General features: G+C 44.6%; 1 protein-coding gene across 9 annotated transcripts in view; it reads left to right on the top strand.

Annotated features, from left to right (window-relative positions):
* POF1B (POF1B actin binding protein) overlaps positions 1–24146 on the top strand; it is an 84584-nt gene that overhangs the window by 6927 nt on the left and 53511 nt on the right. For 8 of the 9 annotated variants that reach the window (XM_077286484.1, XM_077286491.1, XM_077286490.1 and 5 more), the window contains exons 3-4: positions 16407–16481; positions 17350–17412. In XM_077286484.1, the coding sequence (XP_077142599.1) occupies positions 16407–16481; positions 17350–17412 (138 nt within the window). Of the gene's footprint in view, positions 1–970; positions 1025–16406; positions 16482–17349; positions 17413–24146 lie in introns of those variants that run through there. The other variant, XM_077286492.1, reaches the window with a different exon arrangement.

Below are 24146 nucleotides of genomic sequence, written 5' to 3'. Positions count from 1 at the left end.
GGAGGAAAGTATGTGCCCCCCACATCCACCTTCGGCGGCTTCTCTGTCCTCATCTACATCCATAGACATTAATATGGAGAAAGTATGTGCCCCCCACATCCACCTCCGGGGGCTTCTCTGTCCTCATCTACATCCATACACATTAATATGGAGAAAGTATGTGCCCCCCACATCCACCTCCGGCGGCTTCTCTGTCCTCATCTACATCCATAGACATTAATGTGGAGAAAGTATGTGCCTCCCACATCCACCTCCGGGGGCTTCCATCTGCAATGTCCTCCATCTGCGTCCATAGACATTAATATGGAGAAAACTGTGCCCTCCATATCCACCTCCGGGGGCTTCCATCTGCAATGACCTCCATCTGCGTCCATAGACATTAATATGGCGTTGTCCTCTGAAGACACAACCTCTTCTTCTTTCTGCAAGGTTTTGCCTGTGGGGATTTTTTCCCCTTCTGCCCGAACATTTGTGGGGTCAGACCCTGATGATGGGGGGGGAGCCCGGGCTCACAATATCCATTCTTGTTCATCCCAAAGGGACAGGGTTGTGGTCCAGAGGGGTGACATGGATGGATGTTATACTCTGGGGCCACCAGGGATGGATGTTATACTCTGGGGCTACCAGGGATGGATGTTATACTCTGGGGGGCCCCAGGGATGGATGTTATACTCTGGGGAGTGGCAGGGATGGATGTTATACTCTGGGGGAGTGGCAGGGATGGATGTTATACATTGGGTGGTGGCAGGGATGGATGTTATAATCTTGAGGGGGCAGGGATGGATGTTATACACTGGGGGCTGACAGAGCTGAGTTCTACTGTATCTCCCATGTTCATCTCTTCTTTGAAGTGCCTTTCCCTTTAAGAAGCTGTCAGCGGTGATTGGGTGCGCCCGTCTCCCGGGCGGTGGTGACTCTGTGCAGAGCAGTGTTTGCTCAGTGCAGGTTATCGGCTGCTTCCACCTGCTTCACTGTCTAGACCCAGGTGGAGGGCGCGGCAATGGACTGGCAGGGGCTGCGACGGGTAAGGACTCGGCACTTGTAGGGCGACAAGTGACAGCTGGTTCCTGGTGGTGAGACCACTGGTCATGGATTACAGGTGTCCGTCGTGGAGCTGTGACCGGGAGCTGCTGGGTGCACCAGGTGTCAACTACCAGTCTCCAGTGACATCTGGGGGCTACTGGGCGTTTGGAGGGGTGATCGCAATAATGGATTGTGTGTATGTCTGCTGGAATCTGCCCCTTTCTGTCCGGTAACGATGAGCCCAAAGCAAAGCTGCCATGGACGGTGCACCCTGATGACATCATGCAAACGGGGACCGGTGACATCACTCTGTGCTGTATATGGGAATCAGTGATGTCATGCTGTGCTGTATATGGGGATCAGTGACATCGCTGTGTGCTGTATACGGGGATCGGTGACATCGCGCTGTGCTGTATATGGGGATTGGTGACATCGCGCTGTGCTGTATATGGGGATCGGTGACATCGAGCTGTGCTGTATACGGGGATCGGTGACATAGAGCTGTGCTGTATATGGAGATCGGTGACATTGCGCTGTGCTGTATATGGAGATCGGTGACATCACGCTGTGCTGTATTCGGGGACCGGTGACATCACTCTGTGCTGTATATGGGAATCAGTGATGTCATGCTGTGCTGCATATGGGGATTGGTGACATCGCGCTGTGCTGTATATGGGGATCGGTGACATCGTGCTCTGCTGTATATGGGGATCGGTGACATCGAGCTGTGCTGTATATGGGGATCGGTGACATCGTGCTGTATATGGGGATCGGTGACATCGAGCTGTGCTGTACAGGGGGATCGGTGACATCGCGCTGTGCTGTATATACGGGGATCGGTGACATCGTGCTGTGCTGTATACGAGAATCGGTGACATCGTGATGTGCTGTATACGGGGATCTGTGACATCATGCTGTGCTGAATACGGGGATCGGTGACATTGTACTATATACAGGGATCGGTGACATCGAGCTGTGCTGTATTCGGGGATCGGTGACATCGCGCTGTGCTGTATATGGGGATCGGTAATATCGTGCTGTGCTGTATACGGGGACCGGTGACCTCACGCTGTGCTGTATACGGGGATCGGTGACATTGCGTTGTGCTGTATGCAGGGATCGGTGACATCGACCTGTGCTGTATACGGGGACCGGTGACATCAAGCTGTGCTGTATATGGGGATCGGTGACATTGCTCTGTGCTGTATATGGGGATCGGTGGCATCGCGCTGTGCTGTATACGGGATCGGTGATGTCACGCTGTGCTGTATATGGGAATCAGTGATGTCATGCTGTGCTGTATATGGGGATCGTTTACATTGTGCTGTGCTGTATACAGGGATCGGTGACATCAGACTATTGCCCCGGGCCCGTGGAGACCGTTCACGTGCAGATTGTTCATTCATTGCTGTCAGTTGTTTACGTGGTTGACGCCTTTTTTGAATAAGTCTCTGCACCGTCCTCTCGTGAGATGATCGTGGGTGTAAAGTCCACAGGAATCTCCTCCCGCCGTGTCCTGTAGATCATTAATGATGTCTATACTTCTGCGTAGATAAAATCACATGGAGCTGTGAAGAAAAGGGGTGCCAGGCCTGGGATTGCTGCAGATCCCCCTATACCTAGAGGCCTGCGCTCCCCTCCCCCCACTGCAGCTCTATGTGGCAGGGTCTCCTAGCAGTGAGTCAAGTGATGACGTTGGTGGCAGGGCTGTGGAGTCGGAGTTAGTTTTGGTTGGAGTCGGAGTTGGTAGAAATGTACCGACTCCGACTCCAGCTTTAAAAAATAATATTAATATTTCATAATTGAACTTTCATATGAATTTTATAAATGTTACTCAAATATATATGTTCTATCAAACTATGAACAACAGTGATAAGCAGTTCTGCTGGAGATAGAGACATTTCTTAAGGCCCCGTCTCACACAGCGACGCTGCAGCGATACAGACAACGATGCTGATCGCTGCAGCGTCGCTGTGTGGTCGCTGGGGAGCTGTCACACAGACAGCTCTCTCCAGCGACCAACGATCAGGGGAACGACTTCGGCATCGTTGAAACTGTCTTCAACGATGCCGAAGTCCCCCTGCAGCACCCGGGTAACCAGGGTAAACATCGGGTTACTAAGCGCAGGGCCGCGCTTAGTAACCCGATGTTTACCCTGGTTACCAGCGTAAATGTAAAAAAAAACAAACAGTACATGCTCACCATCTGATGTCCGTCAGGTCCCTTGCCGTCTGCTTCCTGCTCTGACTGAGCCGCCGTACAGTGAGAGCAGAGCGCAGCAGTGACGTCACTGCTGTGCTCTCACTTTACGGCGGCAGTCAGAGCAGGAAGCAGACGGCAAGGGACCTGACGGACATCAGATGGTGAGCATGTACTGTTTGTTTTTTTTTACATTTACGCTGGTAACCAGGGTAAACATCGGGTTACTAAGCGCGGCCCTGCGCTTAGTAACCCGATGTTTACCCTGGTTACCAGTGAAGACATCGCTGGATCGGTGTCACACACACCGATTCAGCGATGTCAGCGGGACCTCAACGACCAAAAAAAGGTCCAGGCCATTCCGACACGACCAGCGATCTCGCAGCAGGGGCCTGATCGCTGGTACGTGTCACACATAGCGAGATCGCTACTGAGGTCGCTGTTGCGTCACAAAACTTGTGACTCAGCAGCGATCTCGCTATGTGAGACGGGGCCTTTACTTCTTGTGTGTCACTGTTCTCCACTGCCCTTATCTAATCTTATACTTGGTTAACCTCATGGTGCCCCAACCCCCCTACTTACAATGTATGAAACTGAAAGTGAAAATGTGTTGCAAATTCTTAGTAGTAAAGCTCCTCCTCTAGACTAGATGTTTACTAGGTGTGCGTCTTCCAAGCATCTCACAGCTGCTACTCAGAAGAGGAAGACTGTAAGAAGTATTATCCTTTCAACAAACTTTGCATCAGTTATCTGTGAGTACATGAGGAATAATAGTATTACTGACCACTATATCAGTTGTACGACCTGGCAATAATTTTGTACAATTGTTTTTAGGAAAAACAATTGTCATTTGGATTGTGAATGCAGAATTAAAAACCTGAGAATGTCAAAGAAGCGTCACATTAAATCAGCTGTATTTGAACATTTCACCATCACTCAAGATAGAAAACATTATGTCTGTCAGTGTATGACAAATGATCCAGACGAAAACAAATGCTGTGAAGCCAAGATCAGTGCATATTCAGGCAAAGATAAAAATGCTCCTACCAGAGCTTCTAATCTAAAGAGACATTAAGGGTATGTGTCCACGTTCAGGATTGCATCAGGATTTGGTCAGGATTTTTCATCAGTATTTGTAAGCCAAAACCAGGAGTGGAACAATTAGAGGAAAAGTATAATAGAAACATATGCTCCACTTTTTCATTTATCACCCACTCCTGGTTTTGGCTTACAAATACTGATGAAAAATCCTGACCAAATCCTGATGCAATCCTGAACGTGGACACATACCCTTATAGGGTATGTGTCCACGTTCAGGTTTGCTTCAGGCTTTGGTCAGGATTTTATGCAGGTAAAATCCTGACCAAAAATGCACCTGAGGTCACTGGCAGGTCACCTGCGGTGTTCCTGCGTGTTTTGCTCATTGTAGCAACATGCTGCGTTCTGAAAAAACGCAACACATGTGCGTTTTTGTGGGAAAAACGCATGCGTTTTTTAATGCACAGTGGAGACAGGATTTCATTAAATCCCCTCCACTATGCTGTAACATCTGGACGCTGCGTTTTTGACGCTGCGGCTCAGCGCTGCGTCAAAAACGCAGTGTTTCCTGAACGTGGACACATACCCTGACAGCGCTTTCATCCAGAAGTACTGAAAGCAGTGGATGAGAAAGACTGCATCCAAACCAATGAACCAGTGCCCAGCTCTTCCAGCCAAACAAAGGAGCAGAGAACTTTGCAGCCATCAGTTGCAAGATATTTTGTCAGTGACAAAGTTACTGTGACAATGACAGTAGATACATTTAAAAAACAGATCATAGAGCTTGTTGTAAAGGATAGTGTGCCTATTTCATTATTTTCACGACCAGCTTTTATGTGTCTGAATGGGGAAATGGCCCGCAAGCTTGGTGTTTCTCTGGAGAGAGTATTAGAAAATTAGTAATCGAAGAAGCTTTTAAACAAAAGGAAGAACTTAAAAAAACTCTCAAGGGACGCTTTCTGTTTCTTAAAATGGATGCCTGCACACGTCACAGAGTGAACTATTTTGCCATCAATGTCCGATTTGTTTGTGACAAAAATGAAATAGTTACCAAGACATTGGCAGTAAAAGACACCAAAGCTCATCACACCAGTGAGTTTCTCCAGGTCTTGGTGGAAAAGGTTCTGCAAGACTATGAACTTAAAAAAGAGCAAGTTCTTTCTGTCGTAACTGACAATGCTTCAAATATGATAAGTACTATTAAGCTAATGAATGAGAGTAATGATGGTGACCAGCAGCTAGAAGAACATTCTGGGTCCACAGACACAGAAATGTTTGAAATAGAGGAGCACAGTATTGTAACTGAGGAGCAAACTGAAGTTGCTTCAGATGAACAGCAACATGATAGTTTAGATGATCTTGTTAAAACTGTGTCAATACGTTCTTTCATTCATCACATGCGCTGTGTTGTGCATACGCTACAGCTGGCTATAAGAGACAGTCTGCAAGAAGGACATGCTGCTGCACTGATTGGCAAGGTGAGAAAATTGGCTACTGTTGCCAGAACCCCTAAAGTTGACTCAATTTTGAAGAGACGTGCTGGAAAAGGGGCAATTATTGATCAAGCCACACGATGGGGCAGTACTTAATGATTCAGCGCTTGGTTGAACTGAAAACCTTTCTTGTAGACATGGCTAACCCTCAACTAACGCTAAAAGTCAGTGGACTCAGGTGACTGAGCTGGAGATATTGCTAGAGCACCCATTTACAGTGACTAAAAAATTACAAGCAGAGGACTTAACTCCAGGTATTTTCCTAAAGGAGTGGAAGAACCTGATGTTTCGCCTGTCCCAAAGAGGAGGGTTAATTGCAAGTGGCATTGCTACATCAATGAAACGGAGAAAGGAGCTACTATTACAAAATAACATTCTTTTGGCAGCTGTTTATGTAGACCCAATGCATCGGATTCTTCTAGATGATCAACAGCTAACTAAAGGAAAAGAAGCTCTGTTTGAAATAGCAGTAAGAATGAAAGGGTTGCAGAACAGTCAGGAGGAACAAGAAGAATTTGGTCGTCCTGCCACATCTTCACCCTCATCAACTGATGAAGAATTTAATTTCGAAAAATATTTGGATCACAAGGACCGTGCAAAGTGTTCCCGCATAGAAGACGAGTCATCCCCATCAAAGAACACAGCCAGTACATTTCAGCAGAATTTTTCATGTGCACTAAAAGAAATTGAGAAATTTGACCGTTCATCAAAAATAACAGTGCAACAAGCGATTCCTCAATATCCTGACATTGTCAGAGATGTTGCCCGAGTGGTTACTGCTTTGCCACCAACCCAAGTTAGTGTAGAGAGGTTGTTCTCTGCTCTCAAAATAATTAGATCAGATTTGAGGGCATCCATGAAGGAGGATCTGACAGAGGCAATACTTTTTCTGAGGACACATTTATAGATTTCTTCTTATTAACTGCATAACAGTGTTTATTGCATATTTACTTACAAGAGTTTAGAAAAGTGTATATAAGTTATTTGCTATATTCTAATTGTATTCTAATAAATATAGTTTTTTCTCCAAGTGGTCTGATTACTTATATGATGGTGAGAAACTGAATAAGCACGATGTTAATATTTTACAACAGTAAATTTATTGTTATGAATTGGCCATTTATGAAGGAGTCGAAGTCAGAGTCGGAACCTGATAAAATCCAGGAGTCGGAGTCGCAACTGTGGCTTACCGACTCCACAGCCCTGGTTGGTGGTCCGGGTCCAGCTCCAGGGTCTGGTGGTGCCGGCATATAGAATGTGATGGAGAAGTGACGCATGTCACTACAACTTTCTAGAATACTTTGTGTCATTGTTAGTTTCCGAGATCTCTGCTTGCTGTCACAGAATAGGATCACTCTTGATAATATCCAGAAGTTAAATGTGAGCACTGATTGTTACAATGTATCAGACAAGCCTCTGTAAGATGCACATCTGGAAACCTCTCTGTGGTATTTGCAACAATGTATCAGTCTGGAGGGGATCAGAGGGGGCTAGTGGGGTCCGGCAGGCGATGTCGTTCTAGGGGGCACCGGCCGATGTCACCAGGTACCGCTGTGCATTGGGCCCAATAAATGTGTGTGATTCCATGGGAACCTCCAGGGTCACCGCTGGAATGTTAAACACCGAGGGGCTGGGTGACCCCAGGGCGGCAGCTGGGGAGGAATCCTGCTGGGGCCAATCACTCTCATCCACTTCACTGCCCGTCATCACAACAAGGCTTCATCTCCTGTGTGCTTCTGTCTTTGGCCCCAGAAACTTCCCAGGAGGAGAATTTTATGCCTCTGAGGTCAGCGGGTCACGAATCTTCAGAGCTGATGTCACATTCACATAATCACAAGTCCTTGGTTATCCTCCAAGACTTTCTGTTCAGCTGCTTTATGTGTTTCTGGGAAAGCTGGGTGATACTGACATGGCCGCCACTATTACTGTGCAGCCAATTGTGAATTAATTCTGCTGTCTGGAACCGGACAGCACAGTCCTGAGGTTGCCCTCCTCTCTCCCACCACAACTTACCAGCTAAGGTAATAATAATAATAATAATTTTATTTATATAGCGCCAACATATTCCGATGAGCATATAAGATGAGCCATCAAACCATGATATAGCCGCAGTATACTGAATGCAGCTCTGGGGATGACCTGAGTATAACCTATAATGTGAAGTCAGGTCATCTCTAGAGCCGCATTCACAATTCTGAGTATAACATACAATGTAACGGCAGAATTGTGAATGCAGCTCTGGAGATTACCTGAGTATAACATACGATGTGATGGCAGAATTGCGAATGCAGCTCTGGAGATGACCTAAGTATAACATATGATGTAACGGCAGAATTGTAAATGCGGCTCTGGAGATGACCTGAGTATAACATACAATGTAACAGTATAATTGTGAATGCAGCTCTGGAGATGACCTGAGTATAACATACGATGTAAACGCAGAATTGTGAATGCAGCTCTGAATGTGATTGTCATATAAGACTAAATATAACAGCAGAATTGGGTTGGGATTGCAGCTCTGGATGTACATGAAGTGAGACATGCTATAACTTGGGATCAGCACAAGGATTTGTAAAGTGCAGGTTTCCTCGTAGTTGTCCTGTCATCCATCATTCCTGGTGGTGCAGTGATCTGTGCCTGAGTTCGCAGTCAGACAGAACGATCCGTGTTTCCATCAGTTACGGCTTTTATCATCAGTGTACACAATGATCAGGTGGTAGATCCGAGCGGAGGTGTCGCCTGCAGTGTGCGCGGCGCAGTACAGGGATGACACTAGTGGGGGTCCTTGTAAAGCCTTGCATTGCGCGACATACAGTATATATGGGGGGGCACATGGGGCCAGGGAAGGTCCTGGTGACTGAGGAGCCCCCTCTGCCACATACGACCCCACTATCCTACATGGTGGAAGGGGGCAGTTTGAGGTTTTGCATTAGGACCCAGGAGCCTCAGTCTGAAGGTGTGTCGATTTTGGGGAGTCTCCCGGCTGGTGCATTAGGTTTTATTTGCAGATGAATGGGCTCCATTATTTGCAGGGCGGCCGGGCCTGCTCCCCTCACGGTTTACTCACCTCCTAGTCCGCAGTTTCCGGTTTCATGCGGGGCTTAAGGCATGACACCCCATAATTATCCCGGTAATAAAAGGGCGGTTAATGTCGGGCGCTGCCTTCTGCTCTGTGCACCGAGTATTTTTAGGTTCCTTTTAAGGTGGAGCCGAAGACAAAATAAGATAAAAAGCTAAAATTAAATCCTTTTACTCGTGATTAAGTAGTTTCCTGACTGATCCACGATCTCTCGTGCAGCTGCTGGCGACTCGCACTAATACTGACGGTCTCCACCTGTGACACTGACTGTGTAGTCATCACCCGCAACATGCAACCTCCCTGTTTTTTGTTTTTTTTCCCACGTTTTACCTTTTCAGATACCGTACTTAATTTACTTTGTTTTATTTTTTCTATTTATTGTCAAGATTATACTGTTGCATGGAAACCACCAACAAGCTGCCATTTACAGATCCATTCTTCATATATGTGTCTCTTCAGTAACTTAAGCAGATAATGATGTCCGACAGTGAACAGAAAGTGGGGGCTGGATAGTGGGAAACTGGGGGGGCCTCTGCGCATTGTGCCCCAAGTCTGGGGGGCATCCAAAAGTTGCTGCATTCGTTCTAGAAAAAAATCAGTTTGGCTTAGTATACCTCTGTATTATGGCACCTGATGGCACAAGAGCTGGCGCTCGCTCTTTTGTGGAGGCTGACATTTCTGGAGGTTGTCACGATGTCTCCAGGAGAGGATGATAATGATTTCTAGTCCTTGCAGGGATTCCCGGGCCGGGTTCTCCAGTTGCTCGGCAGCTGAGACCCCTGATGATGTTCGGCCTCTTTTGTGGCAGGAGACAAAACATGTGGCAGAATGAATAGAAGTTCTACAGGACGGACCTGAGGGGCCGACCGCCTGCAAGCCGTCTTCTCTATTACTTTTCTTTATGCGATTAGTGGGGGTAATACTGATCGGGGTAATACTGATCAGTGGGGCATCTTGGGGGGATGCCAACTGATCACTAGAGTAAAGTGGTCTTTGTGCAAGTGAAATATGGCGCCCCTGATATTTTTTTTTTGTTCCATATGTTCCAAACCCATAGCTGTAAAACTTTGTTTATCCAAATGTGTTTTCTAGTTTCTTCATTAATTATTATATACTAGCTGTACTACCCGGCTTCGCCCGGGTTAATGACTGCTGTTAGCAAAATAGAATGTGTTAACAAAAATTTATTCTGCACACAAAAACCACAAAACAAATAGATAGAAATGTAATTATTAAAAGGCAAAAACTAAGCAAATAGAAGCATTTCACAACATATATTAGCTTTGTTATACTGAGAATGTCTTTGTTGCCTATATTAACCAATCAGAGCTCAGGTTAATTAACTGTAGCAAAATAGAAGCTGAGCTGTGATTGGTTGCTATTGGCAGCCTGATAAATCCCCAGCCAACAGGAAGCCCTCCCCCCTGGCAGTATATATTAGCTCACACATACACATAATAGACAGGTCATGTGACTGACAGCTGCCGTATTTCCTATATGGTACATTTGTTGCTCTTGTAGTTTGCTTATTAATCAGATTTTTATTTTTGAAGGACAATACCAGACTTGTGTGTGTTTTAGGGCGAGTTTTATGTGTCAAGTTGTGTGTGTTGAGTTGCGTGTGGCGACATGCATGTAGCGACTTTTGTGAGATGAGTTTTGTGTGGCGACATGCGTGTAGCAACATTTTGTGTGTTGAGTTGCATGTGACAGGTTAGTGTAGCAAGTTGTGTGCAGCAAGATTTGTGCATGGCGAGTTTTGCGCGTGGCGAGTTTTATGTGTGGTGCATTTTGAGTATGTGCAAGTTTTGTGTGAGGCAACTTTTGCATGTGGTGCAACTTTTGTACATGTGGCAATTTTTCTGTGTGTGCAAGTTTTGCATGAGGTGAGTTTTCCATGAGGTGAGTTTTGCACGTGTGGCGAGTTTTGCGTGAGCCTAGTTTTGCATATGGCGAGTTTTGCATGTAGCGAGTTTTGAGTGGTGACTTTTGTGTTTCGACTTTTATGTGGCGAGGTTGGTGTGTGTGTGTGGTGAAATGTGTGCTGAGGGTGGTATATGTGTTCAAGCACGTGGTAGTGTGTGGCGCATTTTGTGTTTGTGTTCATATCCCCGTGTGTGGTGAGTATCCCATGTCGGGGCCCCACCTTAGCAACTGTACGGTATATACTCTTTGTCGCCATCGCTCTCATTCTTTAAGTCCTCATTGTTCACATCTGGCAGCTGTCAATTTTCCTCCAACACTTTTCCCTTCACTTTTTCCCCATTATGTAGATAGGAGCAAAATTGTTTGGTGAATTGGAACGCGCGGGGTTAAAATTTCACCTCACAACATAGCCTATGACGCTCTCGGGGTCCAGACGTGTGACTGTGCAAAATTTTGTGGCTGTAGCTGCGACGGTACAGATGCCAATCCCGGACATACACACATACATACATACACACATTCAGCTTTATATATTAGATATACCTGTATGTAATCTCCTGTATATAGTATATACCTGTGTGTCATCTCACCTATATATAGTATATATCTGTGTGTCATCTCCTGTATATAGTATATACCTGTATGTCATCTCCTCCTATACATAGCATATACCTGTGTCATCTCCTCCTGTATATACTATATACCTGTAGGTAATCTGCTCCTGTATATAGTATATACCTGTGTGTCATCTCCTCCTGTATATAGTATATACCTGTATGTCATCTCCTCCTGTATGTAGTATGTACCTGTATGTCATCTCCTCCTCTATATAGTATATACCTGTGTGTCATCTCTCCTGTATATAGTATATATCTGTGTGTCATCTCCTCCTGTATATAGTATATACCTGTGTGTCATCTCCCCTGTAAATAGTATATACCTGTGTGTCATCTCCTGTATATAGTATATAGCTGTATGCCATCTCCTCCTGTATTAGCCCTCGTTCACACGTTATTTGGTCAGTATTTTTACCTCAGTATTTGTAAGCTAAAATGGCAGCCTGATAAATCCCCAGCCAACAGTAAGCCCACCCCCTGGCAGTATATATTAGCTCACACATACACATAATAGACTGGTCATGTGACTGACAGCTGCCGGATTCCTATATGGTACATTTGTTGCTCTTGTAGTTTGTCTGCTTATTAATCAGATTTTTATTTTTGAAGGATACCAGACTTGTGTGTGTTTTAGGGCGAGTTTCGTGTGTCAAGTTGTGTGTGTTGAGTTGCGTGTGGCGACATGCATGTAGGGACTTTTGTGAGATGAGTTTTGTGTGGCGACATGCGTGTAGCAACTTTTTGTGTGTCGAGTTGCATGTGACAGGTTAGTGTAGCAAGTTGTGTGCAGCAAGTTTTGCGCATGGCGAGTTTTGCGCGTGGCGAGTTTTATGTGTGGTGCCTTTTGAGTATGTGCAAGTTTTGTGTGAGGCAACTTTTGCATGTGTTGCAACTTTTGTGCATGTGGCAATTTTTCTGCGTGTGGCAATTTTTCTGCGTGTGCAAGTTTTGCGTGTGGCGAGTTTTGCACGTGTGGCGAGTTTTGCATGTGGAGAGTTTTGCGCGTGGCGAGTTTTGAGCGGCGACTTTTGTGTTTCTACTTTTATGTGGCGAGGTTGGTGTATGTGTGGTGAAATGTGCACTGAGGGTGGTATATGTGTTCGAGCACGTGGTAGTGTGTGGCGCATTTTGTGTGTGTGTTCATATCCCCGTGGTGGTGTGATTATCCCATGTTGGGGCCCCACCTTAGCAACTGTACAGTATATACTCTTTGGTGCCATCGCTGTCATTCTTTAAGTCCCCCTTGTTCACATCTGGCAGCTGTTAATTTGCCTCCAACACTTTTCCTTTCATTTTTTCCCCATTATGTAGATAGGGGCAAAATTGTTTGGTGACTTGGAAAGCGCGGGGTTAAAATTTCACCTCACAATATAGCTTTGACGCTCTCAGGGTCCAGACGTGTGACTGTGCAAAATTTTGTGCCTGTAGCTGCGACGCCTCCAACACTTTTCCTTTCACTTTTTCCCCATTATGTAGATAGGGGCAAAATTGTTTGGTGAATTGGAAAGCGCGGGGTTAAAATTTCACCTCACAACATAGCCTATGACGCTCTCGGGGTCCAGACGTGTGACTGTGCAAAATTTTGTGGCTGTAGCTGCTACGGTTCAGATGCCAATCCCGGACATACATACATACATACATACATACACACACACACACATTCAGCTTTATATATTAGATATATATATATATCACATACAATGGTTGAACAATCTATTATTTTGTGTCTATAGCTCTTAAGCAGACCTCCATGGTTGCAATCAGTAACAGATACATCCTTGCTTATTCTTCAGAATGCAGAGACTTGAGTGAGGGATCCAAAGTATCAGAGTAAGGCTGCCGTCACACTATCAGTATTTGGTCAGTATTTTTCATCAGTATTTGTAAGCCAAAACCAGGAGTGGGTGATAAATGCAGAAGTGGTGCATAGGTTTCTATTATACTTTTCCCCTGATTGTTCCACTCCTGGTTTTGGCTACAAATACTGATGTAAAATACTGACCAAATACTGCTAGTGTGACGGCAGCCTAAGGCCACATTCACACGTCCGTATTTGGTCAGTATTTTACATCAGTGTCTGTCATATAAAACCAGGAGTGCAGTAATCAGAGGAAAAGTATAATAGAAACACGTCACCACTTCTGTATTTATCACCCACTCCTGGTTTTGGCTACGAATACTGATGTAAAGTACAAGAAGAGCTAACTTGTTATTGCTCCAGTTAAAAAATAAAAGGTGCCATTTTGCAAACAATTTTACCAAAACTATGGTAAAATTGGGTTTGATAACATATTTTGCAAAATGGCACCAGTTGTTTTTTTTTTTTTTTTTACCTATAACAATAACAAATTGGTTCTTCTGGTTTCATGACTTTATTGCGAATGTATGAGTCGCAGTGTTGCTCTGCCACTTTGTATCCCAGGTGTCCGCAGTCAGCAGTTTGAGCTGCCCTGGGCCCGGGGTTCTCAGCCTCTCCTGACACTTTGCTCACACTTTCACGCAGGAATATTTTGCGCTCGTCCGCGGTATGTAGCACGTGCCTGTCACTCCATCGTCAGTAATCCTAGTCTACGGCTTCATCTCATGACATCAGCTTTTATTATCAGGGCGTGAATTCTTAAGTCTGGGAAAGGGAGGAGGTGTCAACTATTTAGCAACTTGTTTTTTTCTAGTTTGTTGCTGATTTATTAGTATTTGACAGTGCTCTGTAAAGTTGGTGAAACATTGTAACGGAGAAGCTGCTGTTCGGCCCCATTTACAGGTTTTCCAGTTCATATTAAATTGTGATTGCAAAATGAAACATTTTCAACTTTTATTAAAACTTTTTTGCTGGTTTTCAACATCTCTACTTACTGTTGTAGAACAGGAATGTATATTTTTCTATCCAGCAGCTGAACACCTATACAGACGTATTACTTCTCACAGCTGAGTGTTTGTTACAATGTATTGGGGCAGGTGATGTACAGGACAGGAGAGTTTTGTCTTCTCTGAGGTCTGGGAAAGCTGAAGTCGTAATGAGGCCATACTGGAGGTCACCCAGCTTTCCCAGACATAGAAATTACTACAAAAGTGCTGAATTGGAATTTGGAGACTCCGGAACTGACGTTCACTGAATGACGCAGCGCTGGGGTTTTGTTTTTTTTCAGGATTTGTTCTTACTTTTGACTTGAATGAATGAGATGTCCTCAATGTTTGTGTTAATAACTCCATAAATCATTGTGACCGTGTTAAGGAGGATGGGGGGAGTTGTCCTCGCAGTACAGAAGCAGTAAGCAGTCATTACCGCACAGGCCACAGCTTGTCGCGGGCCCCTGGGGCACGGGTCAGGGGTCCGTGCGGCATGGAATATTTGTGTAATTTCAAGGTGAAAGTCACAGACAAAACAATAAATCTCTAAAATCCCCCCCAGTGTTGGATTGTAAAGATGTAAATAATCTAATCACATAGTGTAAATATTGATAAATATAGCACATAATATTCCAATCATATAATGTAAGAATTGATAAGTATAACACATAAATAGTAACACTGTTAACCCTCATTGGTGTCCGGTGGAGCGTCTGCCCTCTGGGTGGGGGTACGTAGATGTCCTCCGTTAGTCTGGGCCCCTGATAACACATGGGGCCACTATCAGGGTGACCCCGGAGTTTCGGTTGCTGTGGACCCTGTGTACGGGGGTCAGGCGCAGGGGAGCGCGGTGCAGGGTTTGTCCAGGCTGTGACTCATTATCAGGAGCCTCTTGGCCCTGGGCCCCGCCGTCCTCCATGTCGGAGCAGGTGAGGAGGCTCTTGAGTCGTTCTCCTCTTTGGTCTCGGTGTTTGCTCGGGGATAACTCCTGTTCCAGCTTCTTACAATGTACTCAGTGTATCAGGACACACAATGAGCGCTGCTGGGAGCTAATTCTCCACATCCGGACAGGTGCCATTAATATTGCAGGTGTGAAGCTGTACGGACTTGTAGTCACTTTCCCTCTGTGTTCTTTGTGATCTTATTCTCTGTTATCAGCCGTTCATGCTGAAGCAAGACTGTTTTACAATGGCATGAGTAACATGTAAAGAATAAAGCCCCCGGACCCCCAGAACTATATATCCCATGTCTTCAGGGGGAGAACCTACATGTGACTGATATCATCCCCTCTTATAACGCTCCAGTGCTGATATAACCCCCAGACATTACACCATATGTGACTGATATCAACCCTTCTTATAACGCTCCAGTGCTGATATAACCTCCAGACATTACACCATATATGACTGATATCAGCCCCCCTTATAACGCTCCAGTACTGATATAACCCCCAGACATTACACCATATGTGACTTATATCAGCCCCCCTTATAACGCTCCAGTACTGATATAACCCCCAGACATTACACCATATGTGACTGATATCAGCCCCTCTTATAACGCTCCAGTGCTGATATAACCCCCAGACATTACACCATATGTGACTTGTATCAGCCCCCCTTATAACGCTCCAGTACTGATATAACCCCCAGACATTACACCTTATGTGACTGATATCAGCCCCTCTTATAACGCTCCAGTACTGATATAACCCCCAGACATTACACCCTATATGACTGATATCAGCCCCCCTTATAACGCTCCAGTGCTGATATAACCTCCAGACATTACACCATATGTGACTGATATCAGCCTCTTATAACGCTCCAGTACTGATATAACCTCCAGACATTACACCATATGTGACTGGTATCAGCCCCTCTTATTACGCTCCAGCGCTGATTATACCTTATATGTGGATAGAATATGAGAATTTGTTTTATGACAATAAATCTGATAAATGTGTATGTAGCAAATGTCTCTTTCTGCCGTCCAGTCCCAGGTTGTTTTCGCATTGATGCAGGATGGGGGAGACATTTGCTACTTCCGCTCTCCTATATTACGGTTCCGATCCTTTATCTTTAATGATGTCGGTCAATGTGGCCGATTCTGGATTTCAGTGTTTTCACGTTGTGTGAATATTTTAACCTCAGAACTAGTGGTAACTGGATGTGTCTGTTGCAGGAGGTGCAGTCTCCCGGCCCGTACACACAAGGAACGATCCGAAGATACATCGTGCAGAACCCGGAGCAGGTGCAGGTGAGTGACAGCAGGATGAGCCGTGTACACGGGGGTCGGCGGGAGAGCTGGGTCTATGGGGGTCCGGGAGAGTTGGGTACATGGGGGGTGTCGGTGTAAGACCCTGCGTACATGGGGGACAGCGGGAGAGCTGGGTACATGGGGGACAGCGGGAGAGCTGGGTGCATGGGGGGTGTCGGTGTAAGACCCTGGGTACATGGGGCAGCGGGAGAACCGGGCACATGGGGGACAGCGGGAGAGTTGGGTACATGGGGGACAGCGGGCGAGTTGGGTACATGTGGGAGGCCGGCGGGAGAGCTGGGTGCATTATATCTGCACGTGTGGTCTCTAGAGTTGTTACATGTGAACGTCCCCTTGAATACATTGTAGCGACACAGCAGCAGTGTCCATCTGACACCACCTTGCTGTTACATGTGGCAGTAGTGCTACGGCCAACAGAAATGAGCTTATCCAGTGAAGAGGCCATATGCAAATCAGGCTAGTAGTGCCTGTGGGCGTGGAAGAAGCCATCTAGGTGCTCCGACACGCCCCAGTGCACTTCCATCCTGATTTGCATATCTCATGTATTACAGATCCGATCTCTGCATAAACGGTATCATTCCTATTGTCCAGCCCCGGCACTGCCGTCCTATGTGGTGGCATGCTGACTGTTTCCGCTGCTGACTGTTTCCGCTGCTGACTGTTTCCGCTGCTGACTGTTTCCGCTGCTGACTGTTTCCGCTGCTGACTGTTTCCGCTGCTGACTGTTTCCGCTGCTGACTGTTTCCGCTGCTGACTGTTTCCGCTGCTGACTGTTTCCGCTGCTGACTGTTTCCGCTGAATGTGATTGTTGCAGCTTCACAGTAACATTGTATCTTTTGTCTCTCAGGACCTCCAGGCTCCGTACACGCAGGGAACGATACGACGCTACATTGTCCAAAACCCTGAACCGGTACGAAAACACCTAAATCTGACTTGTAGTGAATCCAAGAGGTTCCTAAGCAGCTTCTGCCGCAGGGATCAGATATTCATGAGCGGGAGGTGGAGGTTTGAGCTCAGGGTCTGCAGCAGTGCATTGTGGGAGATGTAGTTCTTGTCTGATGTTGTCAGCTGGGCACGATGACGCCTGAGCTTGGACTGGAAGCAGCACCCGGTGTCAGCAGCTCTAGGTGTGACTGGAGTAATGGAGCTGATGCATCTGAGTCACTGCTGTATTCCTGCAGCCGTCTGAGCATGCTGGGGGTTGTAGTTCGTGACTGACAGTTCATCCTCCTGCACTTTGCTCTGACATTTGCCTGGGGCCGAGATTATTCTGCACATTGTTCATGAGAAACCAGTCTGACCAGAGACTCCTCATTATCTGCAGGAGGAGGAACCTCACATTCTTGCAGGTCCGGATCATGCAGAACTCTGGGGTGACATCAGCCCCTGCCGACAGGAGAGGACGGGTGCAGCGGTATAACACGATGGGTGCTGCAGGGTGCTTCTCTGACCCCGAATGCTACATGATGGGTACACAGCTAAGCAGTCAGTATCACACAGGATAGGATTAGATACACAGCTCAGCTGATGATATCACACAGGAGAGGATTAGATACACAGCTCAGCAGACAGTATCACACAGGAGAGGATTAGATACACAGCTCAGCAGACAGTATCACACAGGAGAGGATTAGATACACATCTCAGCAGACGATATCACACAGGAGAGGGTAAGGGTATTGTCACACTCTGCAACTTTCCAACGATCACGACCAGCGATACGACCTGGCCGTGATCGTTGGTAAGTCGTTGTGTGGTCGCTGGGGAGCTGTCACACAGACCGCTATCCAGCGACCAACGATGCCGAAGGCCCCGGGTAACCAGGGTAAACATCGGGTTTCTAAGCGCAGGGCCGCGCTTAGTAACCCGATGTTTACCCTGGTTACCATCGTAAATGTAAAAAAAAAAAAACAGTACATACTCTCATTCCGGTGTCCGTCAGGTCCCTTGCCGTCTGCTTCCCGCTCTGACTGACTGCCGGCCGTAAAGTAAGAGCAGATCACAGCAGTGACGTCACCGCTGTGATCTGCTTTCACTTTACTGCGGCACTCAGTCAGAGCGGGAAGCAGACGGCAAGGGACCTGAAGGGACCTGACACCGGAATGTGAGTATGTACGGTTTGACCACACAACGACTTTCCAACGATCACGGCCAGGTCGTATCGCTGGTCGTGATCGTTGGAAAGTTGCAGAGTGTGACAGTACCCTTAAGATACACAGCTCAGCAGTCAGTATCACACAGGATAGGATTAGATACACAGCTCAGCAGTCAGTATCACACAGGATAGGATTAGATACACAGCTCAGCAGTCAGTATCACACAGGAGAGGACTAGACACATAGCTCAGCAGACGATATCACACAGGAAAGGATTAGATACACATCTCAGCAGTCAGTATCACACAGGATAGGACTAGATACATAGCTTGGCAGTCAGTATCACACAGGAGAGGATTAGATACACATCTCAGCAGACGGTATCACACAGGATAGGATTAGATACACATCTCAGCAGACGGTATCACACAGGATAGGATTAGATGCACATCTCAGCAGGCGATATCACACAGGAGAGGATTAGATACACATCTCGGCAGACAATATCACACAGGAGAGGATTAGATACACATCTCAGCAGACGGTATCACACAGGATAGGATTAGATGCACATCTCAGCTTACGATATCACACAGGAGAGGATTAGATACACATCTCAGCAGACGGTATCACACAGGATAGGATTAGATACACATCTCAGTTTACGATATCACACAGGAGAGGATTAGATGCACATCTCAGCAGACAGTATCACACATGAGGGGATTAGTTTCACATCTCAGCAGACAGTATCACACATGATGGGATTAGATACACAACTCAGCAGTACTATACCAAGAAAAAGATGACATCAGGTGAAAATTAGAGTATAAAAAAATACTTTATTGATTAAAACATTATAGACTATTGATGTGTGAGGGCAATAAAAGAACGAAACAAGCTGAGTGTCACAAAACAATGGCAGGAGATAGGTTAGGGAAAGGTCCTAGTACGTAATCTAACAATAAAAGGGGATAGAGTCCTCATATAATTATCACTGCAAACGGTGGGATACCCACTCCCATGAAAACGGAAGTGACCGGTAAAAACAACAGTTACCAGCAAATGCGGAGTAATAGCCACACATAATTAGTATGAGCGGTCAGCAATAATAAGCCCAAAGTGGTTATGCTGCCGCAAAAAGTACCGCTGTTAATACCAATTACATCATAGTAGTAATATGCGCATATCAAAATCAATAAATACCCATGAGGCTTACCCACCGCAATGTAGGGACCTTCCACGAACCTGCCTCCGCCCCAACGCGCGTTTCGGCAAAAACAACCTTCGTCAGGGGACAGGATGACACATGATGGGATTAGATACAGCAGCTAACTGCTGTACTCTTCGCTTCTCTAAATCTGTGTGGCGTCTTGTTTGTAGATTATATTTTCTTCCTTGCGTTGGATGGTAAGAGTCATATCCATCACGTTTTATCTAGAAATCGATAGGTTTCTTGTCTTCTGAATATTCCCCCCTGGTCCTTTATGATATCTTGTTTCCAGACGCAATGTAACCTCTCCTCTCCGGGCAGCGACATGTCTGTGTAGTTAGGAATGTTGGAGAACAAAACAAGAACGGCAGAAACTGCAAACAACATAATAATAATACTCTTAATTTTTATATAGCGCTAACATATTCTGCAGCACTTTACAGTTTGCACACATTATCATCACTGTCCCCGTTGGGGCTCACAATCTAGATTCCCTATCAGTATGTCTTTGGAATGTGGGAGGAAACCCACGCAAACATGGAGAGAATATACAAACTCCTTGCAGATGTTGTCCTTGGTGGGATTTGAACTCAGGACCCCAGCGCTGCAAGGCTACAATGCTATCCACTGAGCCACCATAGAGTGCTAACCACCGAGCCACCGAGCTGCCACATGAGTAAAGTGAGGCTACGTTCATACGTCCAGTAATCATCTGTTAGAACGGATCCATCATTAACTGTTAGCAGACCAGACTCTTTTGTCCAACTAAAAAAAAACTGATTTCAACTGGATCCGTTTTAATAACATTGAAGTCCATGGAAACGGATCCATTAATTATACATCAGATTTTCTTTCATTTGAAAGAATCTGTTTTTTATTACTGGATCAGTTTGAATTGGAACAAAACTGCTGGCTAATTAGCTGATCCGTTCTCCATACACTTCAATGTTCAAAATGGATCCAGTTCAAATCCGTTTTAGTTCGCTGGGCAGAAAAATTGTGTCTGCACAACTTTTTTGTTAGAATGAATCTAAAAGTAAACTTTTAATGGATGATGAAGTACTGGACACGTGAACGCAGCCTAACACTGAGTCCAAGATGGAGCTTCTCAGCTATTAATGAAGAATCCTGATTCCTGCAATACTTTCCTCCATCTAACAGGAGATAGAGAGTGTGACACAATGTAACATCACAGCTGCACCAGTTACAATGTAACCAGGAATTTCACTAATCTCCATGTTTATATAAACACCAACCCCATTATCTCAGATCCAAAGATTCCAGGAGCCAAACACTAGAACCTGGTGCAGCAAAATATTCAGCATTTTATCAACTAACTGTAATGTGTCCACCTCTGATCTGCTTCATGCTGGAAGAAGAGGGATGTGCCCAGTATCGTCCCCCCAGGCTGACTGACAAACTTTATATAAGAGCCTGTGTACAAGAATATAATACTATATTACTATATTATAATACTACTATAATACTATCCCCTATGTACAAGAATATAACTACTATAATACTGCTCCTATGTACAAGAATATAACTGCTATAATACTGCTCCTATGTACAAGAATATAACTGCTATAATACTGCTCCTATGTACAAGAATATAACTACTATAATACTGCCCCTATGTACAAGAATATAACTACTATAATACTGCTCCTATGTACAAGAATATAACTACTATATACTGCTCCTATGTACAAGAATATAACTACTATAATACTGCTCCTATGTACAAGAATATAACTACTATAATACTGCTCCTATGTACAAGAATATAACTACTATAATACTGCCCCTATGTACAAGAATATAACTGCTATAATACTGCTCCTATGTACAAGAATATAACTGCTATAATACTGCTCCTATGTACAAGAATATAACTACTATAATACTGCCCCTATGTACAAGAATATAACTACTATAATACTGCTCCTATGTACAAGAATATAACTACTATAATACTGCCCCTATGTACAAGAATATAACTACTATAATACTGTCCCCCATGTACAAGAATATAACTACTATAATACTGCTCCTACAGTTGTGGCCAAAAGTATTGACACCCCTGTAATTCTGTCAGATAATGCTCAGTTTCTTCCTGAAAATGATTGCAAACACAAATTCTTTGTTATTATTATCTTCATTTAATTTGTCTTAAATGAAAAAAACACAAAAAGAATTGTCCTAAAGCCAAATTGGATATAATTCCACACCAAACATAAAAAAGGGGGTGGACAAAAGTATTGGCACTGTTCAAAAAAATCATGTGATGCTTCTCTAATTTGTGTAATTAACAGCACCTGTAACTTACCTGTGGCACCTAACAGGTGTTGGCAATAACTAAATCACACTTGCAGCCAGTTGACATGGATTAAAGTTGACTCAACCTCAGTCCTGTGTCCTTGTGTGTACCACATTGAGCATGGAGAAAAGAAAGAAGACCAAAGAACTGTCTGAGGACTTGAGAAACCAAATTGTGAGGAAGCATGAGCAATCTCAAGGCTACAAGTCCATCTCCAAAGACCTGAATGTTCCTGTGTCTACCGTGCGCAGTGTCATCAGGAAGTTTAAAGCCCATGGCACTGTGGCTAACCTCCCTAGATGTGGACGGAAAAGAAAAATTGACAAGAGATTTCAACGCAAGATTGTACGGATGTTGGATAAAGAACCTCGACTAACATCCAAACAAGTTCAAGTTGCCCTGCAGTCCGAGGGTACAACAGTGTCAACCCGTACTATCCGTCAGCGTCTGAATGAAAAGGGACTGTATGGTAGGAGACCCAGGAAGACCCCACTTCTTACCCCGAGACATAAAAAAGCCAGGCTGGAGTTTGCCAAAACTTACCTGAAAAGCCTAAAACGTTTTGGAAGAATGTTCTCTGGTCAGATGAGACAAAAGTAGAGCTTTTTGGGCAAAGGCATCAACATAGAGTTTACAGGAGAAAAAAAGAGGCATTCAAAGAAAAGAACACGGTCCCTACAGTCAAACATGGCGGAGGTTCCCTGATGTGTTGGGGTTACTTTGCTGCCTCTGGCACTAGACTGCTTGACCGTGTGCATGGCATTATGAAGTCTGAAGACTACCAACAAATTTTGCAGCATAATGTAGGGCCCAGTGTGAGAAAGCTGGGTCTCCCTCAGAGGTCATGGGTCTTCCAGCAGGACAATGACCCAAAACACACTTCAAAAAGCACTAGAAAATGGTTTGAGAGAAAGTACTGGAGACTTCTAAGGTGGCCAGCAATGAGTCCAGACCTGAATCCCATAGAACACCTGTGGAGAGATCTAAAAATGGCAGTTTGGAGAAGGCACCCTTCAAATATCAGGGACCTGGAGCAGTTTGCCAAAGAATGGTCTAAAATTCCAGCAGAGCATTGTAAGAAACTCATTGATTGTTACCGGAAGCGGTTGGTCGCAGTTATTTTGGCTAAAGGTTGTGCAACCACGTATTAGGCTGAGGGTGCCAATACTTTTGTCTGGCCCATTTTTGGAGTTTTGTGTGAAATGATCAATGTTTTGCTTTTTGCTTCATTCTCTTTTGTGTTTTTTTCATTTAAGACAAATTAAATGAAGATAATAATAACAAAGAATTTGTGTTTGCAATCATTTTCAGGAAAAAAACTCAGTATTATCTGACAGAATTGCAGGGGTGTCAATACTTTTGGCCACAACTGTATGTCCAAGAATATAACTACTATAATACTGCTCCTGTATACAAGAATATAACTACTATAATACTGCTCCCTATGTACAAGAATATAGCTACTATAATACTGCCCCTATGTACAAGAATATAACTACTATAATACTGCTTCTATGTACAAGAATATAACTACTATAATACTGCCCCTATGTACAAGAATATAACTACTATAATACTGCTCCTATGTACAAGAATATAACTACTATAATATTGCTCCTATGTGCAAGAATATAACTACTATAATACTGCTCTCTATGTACAAGAATATAACTACTATAATATTGCTCCTATGTACAAAAATATAACTACTATAATATTGCCTGTATGTACAAGAATATAACTACTATAATGCTGCTCCTATGTACAAGAATATAACTACTATAATACTGCTCCTATGTACAAGAATATAACTACTATAATACTGCCCCTATGTACAAGAATATAACTACTATAATACTGCCCCTATGTACAAGAATATAACTACTATAATACTGCTCCTATGTACAAGAATATAACTACTATAATACTGCTCCTATGTAGAAGAATATAACTACTCTAATACTGCCCCCTATGTACAAGAATATAACTACTATAATATTGCTCCTATGTACAAG

The sequence above is a fragment of the Ranitomeya variabilis genome, chromosome 2 (assembly GCF_051348905.1).
Source record: "Ranitomeya variabilis isolate aRanVar5 chromosome 2, aRanVar5.hap1, whole genome shotgun sequence".
NCBI lineage: Eukaryota > Metazoa > Chordata > Amphibia > Anura > Dendrobatidae > Ranitomeya > Ranitomeya variabilis.
This window is presented reverse-complemented; position numbering and strand designations above follow the sequence as displayed.